Here is a 6,398-nt window from a genome sequence, read left to right as displayed (position 1 = left end):
TGATGATGATGATGATGATGATGATGATGATGATGATGATGATGATGATGATGATGATGATGATGATGATGATGATGATGATGATGACGACGACCAGGTACTCGCACGACCTTGTGCCATTCCACCCATTTATTCCACGTGTACTTCCTGTTTGCAGCCACTAACCTGACAGCGGGCACGGTGTACGAAGTGGCGGTGTGGGCTCACACCAGCATCGGTGACAGTCCCACCGCTCTGTCCCATCACCAGACCACAGGCACTCAGCCGGAGAGACCCCTCCTCAAAACCAGAGCGCTGAACCAGACGGCGGTGGACTGCAGCTGGACCATCGGTGGACCGTCTGCCCAGGTACGACACACACCAGAACTATTTTTAAAGTCACATTATCAGTGCGAAACCCAGGCATCGCGCTGGCCAACAACGATCCCTGCCGATATGACATAGTTCTGCTAACGTTGGCCAATATTTTATTGGACATCCCTATGTTTAATCTAAGACACAAAATAGTTTATATTGATGTAAATGTAACCTTGCCCTAAATTTAACATAAAATCAGTGTATTTTAACCCAACATATGTTTGATTAGCGTTTAATTCTTTATTTCTTTTTAAATAAAATCTCACTCTTTTCATCCTGTTAAATAGGAAGAATAAATGTGATATGTATCTTATATCATGATGTTACAGAAAATTATTTTTGAATGATTTATATCAATTTAAAACACCGTTAACACACACACACACAGCGTACATTAAAGCTCAATGTGGACAGAACCTTGTCAGAAGGTCAAAGACATCTGACACATTCAGGCGTAAAAGTAAAACGTGACGTTTCATTCTTCATTTTCAGGCACATCACTCAACCAGAGAGTAGTTTAAAAAAAAAAAAAAAAAAAAAAAAGATTTTTCTTCTACACAGAATAAATGTCCTTGACACCGATTCATCACAAGTTTCTGCAAAGAAAGAGAGAGAAACGCCGACGCCAACAGACGCCAGCTCACTAAATATGCTGTGGGTCAGAGAACTGAGGAGGTCAAGGATAAATTCAGTGGTTCAAAATTCAGCATAAAGGCAGGATCTGTGAATATTTCTTGAATAGTAAAAAAAAAAAAAAAAATTAAATTCAATAAAAACATTTTCTTTCCTGATCTGACAGCCCACGTTTGGTCGCTAATTCAAAAGACAGATTGAACACTACGCCACCTACTGTACATCTGAAGACCACAGAGCCAGGACTCACACCCTAGGATGTTTTTTTTAAACGTGTTGTTTCGTGTGTGTGTTTGTACAGATGTACGGTGTGTTTTACGCCACCTCTTTCCTGGACCTGTACCGGAGCCCCCACATGGTCCACACCCCCTCTCTCAGCCTCACTGTCACGGTCAACAGTGATGAACAGTATCTGTTCCTGGTGAGTCCCCGTCAGCTGTTTCTGCTACAGCTACATCTCTTCTTCTACCTCTTCATCCTTTTTTTTGTGCTCATGTGGGCTTAGAGCAGGCGTGGTCAAACTACGGCCCGGGGACCGGATGCAACCCGTTTGGTTTTTTAATTTGGCCCATCAAACTTGTTCTAGTAATGTTATTAATTTATATTATCATTGTATGTCTGTGTTTTTCCTGCAATGCTCGCATTTCCCCAGTAGATGGCGTTGAAAAAGGCTAAAAGCCTTTTAGCATTTTAGCCTTCAAGGATGAATGTATCTCATTTATCTTAGTTCGCACCAACACTAAGAATGAATTTATCTCATTTATCTTACTGACCTGACCCAGCCCTATTGGAGCCATACCATCTATCTGCTCCTGACCCAGCCCTATTGGAGCCATACCAGCAGTCATCATTAGAGGGCAGCATACACTGTGTACAGTCCATCACAGGGGCCACAAATTGAGACAACCATTCACACCTGCATTCACACCTAATGTCCTCTTAGAGCAAGATGAACAGAGATGTGCCTTTTCACTCTGGTCTTTTGGTCGTCAAACGACTGCAGCTGTTTTAGCGCCACCTTCTGTTGTTTGTCAGATTACAGAACACTAGTATTGACCTCAGTTTTGCGTCCTCTTCCTCCCTGTCCTCAGGTGCGTGTCACCTCTCCGTTCTTTGGCCCCCCCTCCGACTACTCCGTCGTCAAGATGATTCCCAGTGAAAGGCTGCCGCCCAGAAACCTCCACCGCGTCCGAGTGGACAAAACACAGGCCACGCTGAAATGGCAGCCGCCGTACGACGCCCCAAACACACCCCTGGTACTGCCACACCTCACCTCACTGTGATGACACTCTGTAATGTCAGTGATGATCATGGCTGCCATGTTTTACTGGTGAATTGAACACCAGGTACAATCTGTTCTGAGCTGAAAACGGCGATTTCAGTGGCCTCTAGTGGTGGAGTGAAAAAAGTACAGTTTGCTATTCATTCAGACGAGAACTGCCTCAACTAACTGATGCTGAGCCCAAAAGTCTGAAGCTCAAATCTTTACAGTTGACTTTACTGTGGTTTGGTGTGAAATGGATCCTGGATTTCTATAAAGTTCAAGTCAACATTTACACAAACGTGTGTGTGTGTGTGTATGTGTCATAGACGTATGCTGTACACGTGCGGGATGTGATCCGGAAACTGGAGCGGGACTACAAGGTGACCACACAGAACAACACGGTGGAGTTCACGATGAAGGGCCTGGAGCCTGGAGGACGGTACAGCGTCTCCGTCCGTCTGCTGAACATGAGCAAAGAGGCCAGCTTCACCCTGAGCACAGGTAACACACACACACACACACACACACACACACTCTCATGAGGTCAGTGGTGGGGGAGGGAGGGAGGGGCATGTCTGAGGTGAGGAAGTGTAAACTCACCCAGACGGAGTTGAGAGTTTGTTATTTTCTCACTCACTGTACGTCACCAGTGGAGTGTATGTAAGCTAAGGATCTCCAACTCCTGGCCCGCGGGCCCTTTCTGGTCCTTGAACGCCCTATATATGGACTGTGACTTTTTAAAAAAAAATTATTTATTTGTTTGTTAGTTGGTCATTTAGAAATATTAAAAAAAGCAGTGGTGGCTTAGTGGTTAAGGAAGCAGACTTGGGTTGGGTCATGTTGTATTTTTTTTAATAATCTTTATGATCTTTAATGGATTGTAGAATGTATTTAAGCATTTTTAGCCAAAAAAAAGTATTTTCAGTACATGGACATGTACTTTCCCAGAAACGTCTTCCATGTGTTGAGTTTTGTCCTCTCCTCCTGTTCCAGTTCCTCTTCCTGCTCCTGAGGCCTTAAAGATCCTGACGGAGAAAGATCACGTCTTCCTGTTCTGGAAGAGTCTGGCCGTCAGAGAAAAGGACTTCAATGAGAGCAGGGTGAGTCAGAGACTACGATCTATAGTTAATCAGTCCTCCAGTTTTAATGGCAGTTTGTTTGGATTCCTGGATTTTTTTTTTTCAAATTAACTTGAACCATAATTGGGTAAAAGAACTGTTTTAGTTTTCCCTGAGTGAGAAGTAGAGTCACATTCTCTCAGAGCTCCGCACAAACTGACCTCTTTCAACCACTGAAAGTGTCACACCTCTGGTGTTCTGTAGCAGTACTGCAGCTAAGCAAAGAGGTTAAAAGAAGTTGTAATGTATACAAGTGAATAAATAAAAGATAAATAATACATTTTTGAATCATGATGAAAAGCCATTCATCGGGTTTTCAGACATCAGTGAACTTACTGAGCACAACAGGTCTGTGTTCAGAGGTGTCACAGTTAGCATCTGCTGATTCTAACACGGCACTGAGTGTTGTTCTCTTTCACTGTGAGCACAACAGGCCTGTGTTCAGAGGTGTCACAGTTAGCATTGTTAGCATTTCTTTGGCTTATCGTGATTTTATGTTTTGCATTATGAGCAAACAAACTGTACAAACTGTGACAGAATAATGTCGCGGCCAAAGTAGTAAATACGTCATTAGTGGAGTTTTTCTGAACTTTTCCCTCCGTTCAGGGGTACGAAGTGCACGTGTACGACAGTGTGACCAACCAGACGACCTTCCTGGGAAACACCACAGAAACGTTCTTCCGCATCAACAGCCTGCTGATGCGTCACAACTACACCTTTTCAGTGCAGGCGCGCTGTCTGCTCAGTGGACAGTTGTGTGGAGAACCTGCCCTGCTGCTGTACAACCAGTTCACCGCAGGTACTGTGGAACCACAGCACGCTGAAATGTGATCAGTAACCAAAAAAAATATATGTATCAATATATACATATATGTGTAAAAATATACTGTATATATGTGTTTATATATATACATTAGGTCTGTAGAATCTAACACATTCATTCCTACTGATGTAATATATGTATATATTAATAAATATATGTATGTATATATATATATTTATGCTATATATATAGCATAAATATATATGTGTATATATACTATATATATATATATACAGTATATTAGGTCTGTAGAACCTAACACATTAATTTCTACAGACTTAATATATATTTATATATTTTTAAATATATATACATATATGTACTATGCATGTATATTATTATTTTAGGTCTGTAAAAATGAATGTGTTAGTTGTGTTAAATATTTTTAAAGATTTTAAAAGATCTTTACACGTGGACAGAATGACTGTAGATCTGAAAGATTCCACCGTTGTTTCTCTAACACAGTTGATCCACACGTCAGTACACACTGGGGGTTTTAAATACTGTCCCCTCCAGCAGGGGGCTTCATCTTTCGGTCAGACGCCTCAGATCAAAATCACTGAACGCGGGACAGTAAATACTTCAAGGACTGACAGGCTGACTGACAGAAACGTCAAACGGATTGTTAGGGAGCGCAGACTGATTAATATTGTTGAGGACAGCGGCGTCTCAGAAGTTTGGAAAGAAACTCTTGACTCGTTCTTCAAGACACGAGAGACAAGAAAAAAAAACACAGTTATTGGTTTAAAAAGTTAAACTTCCTTGTTTAACATTTTCTTGGATTTTTCCCATATATTCATATTTTCATCATTTGGACAAATAAAAACAGGTGTGAAAGTCAAACCCTCGTCAGAAGTGATCGTCACGAATCATAAAAAAGTTGTTTATTCAGGTTTAATTCACAGCTGGACCTGAAATAAATCGGACTAAAATCTTGAATAGTTTTAGACAAGCCTGATTTTTTTTTTTTTTTTTGTGTGTGTGTGTGTGTGCAGGTGCCACAGACGCGGCTCTCAGGGAGGGTCAGTCTGGAGACATGGCAGCTGTGGTGGTTCCTGTCCTCTTCCTCCTACTCCTGGGAGTGTGCGGCAGCCTGGTGGCGCTCTACATCAGACATCGAAGGCTTCAGAACAATTTCACAGCCTTTGCCAACTCCCACTATAACTCTCGTCTGGGCTCTGCCATCTTCTCCTCCGGGGACGAACTGGGTAAGACTTTTCTTCTTTTTTTTTTTTTTTACTTTTCCTTCAATATTAATGGTGAGGAAGCGGAGCAGGAGCTCCGGCTCAGCGGGACTCAGGATTGGCCGATGAGAAGTCACGACTCACTTCCACATAAATACAGTTATGAAATACTGACGCCCAGAGCCAGAACAGAGAAATCCGTTTTATGAGCAGAGGTTTTTTTTTTTTTGAACTAATCAGACTCAGAACAACAGCAGTCTGAGCTCAATTTCCCTCTTTTACAGTTGATTTTGATCTAAGTTTGTCTTTGGAGAACTAGAAAGATGTAAAAGTCCGATCTGACGCCTGGATTCTGCAGGTGTCCTACTGATACAGAACCAGGACCAAAGACAGAATAAGCAGATGATGTCTGGTCTGAGGCGCTTGATATTTTTTTTTTTTATCGAAAACTTTTTGATCATTCTTGAAAGTGAAAAGAAAATCAAAGATAGAAAGAAAAACAGCTGCGGGCCGTGAACATTAATTCTGGTCGTTGTTTCTGAGCTGCTCTCACACTGGTGAGAGACGATTCGGCCTCTGTATGAAGGGCTACCAACACACTTTGAGCTAAAACTCCACCTATTAGTCATGAAAACAAAAACCTGTGGTCCTGACTGGAGCGTGTCCTGGTTTCATCTCAGTCTAATTCTCTGGCTTTACATTTAAATACAAGATTGAATTAATTAATACAAGTTTTACATCAACCAGCAATTTTCTTTCTACTTTCACTCAGAGACAACCTGATTTAATGCAGAAGAAAAAAGAGAGTAAATACAGACAGAGGGCAGTGTTGATGTAATACCCATTCTGTCCAGTAGGAGCATAAACATATGTGAGGTCACACAGCAGAGACGTCAGACTTTGATTTTCCTTCTTCCGTCCTTCCTCAGGCGACGACGACGAAGACGATCCGATGATCAGCGGCTTCTCCGACGACGTTCCCATGGTCATCGCGTAGCAGCCCCTCCCTCCACCCACCT

At 42.1% G+C, this 6,398-nt stretch overlaps 1 protein-coding gene across 1 annotated transcript in view; it reads left to right on the top strand.

Annotated features, from left to right (window-relative positions):
• sorl1 (sortilin-related receptor, L(DLR class) A repeats containing) overlaps nt 1-6,398 on the top strand; it is a 54,457-nt gene extending 48,059 nt beyond the window's left edge. Inside the window, exons 38-45 of the mRNA XM_025055217.1 lie at nt 94-348; nt 1,292-1,411; nt 2,082-2,246; nt 2,581-2,755; nt 3,248-3,354; nt 3,979-4,171; nt 5,191-5,403; nt 6,309-6,398. Of these exons, the coding sequence (XP_024910985.1) occupies nt 94-348; nt 1,292-1,411; nt 2,082-2,246; nt 2,581-2,755; nt 3,248-3,354; nt 3,979-4,171; nt 5,191-5,403; nt 6,309-6,376 (1,296 nt within the window). The 3' untranslated portion in view covers nt 6,377-6,398. The remainder of the gene's footprint in view (nt 1-93; nt 349-1,291; nt 1,412-2,081; nt 2,247-2,580; nt 2,756-3,247; nt 3,355-3,978; nt 4,172-5,190; nt 5,404-6,308) is intronic.

The sequence above is a fragment of the Cynoglossus semilaevis genome, chromosome 4, assembly GCF_000523025.1.
Source record: "Cynoglossus semilaevis isolate Cse_v1.0 chromosome 4, Cse_v1.0, whole genome shotgun sequence".
NCBI classification, from domain to species: domain Eukaryota; kingdom Metazoa; phylum Chordata; class Actinopteri; order Pleuronectiformes; family Cynoglossidae; genus Cynoglossus; species Cynoglossus semilaevis.
The sequence above is the reverse complement of the archived record's forward strand: the minus strand, read 5'-3'. Positions and strand labels throughout refer to the sequence as shown.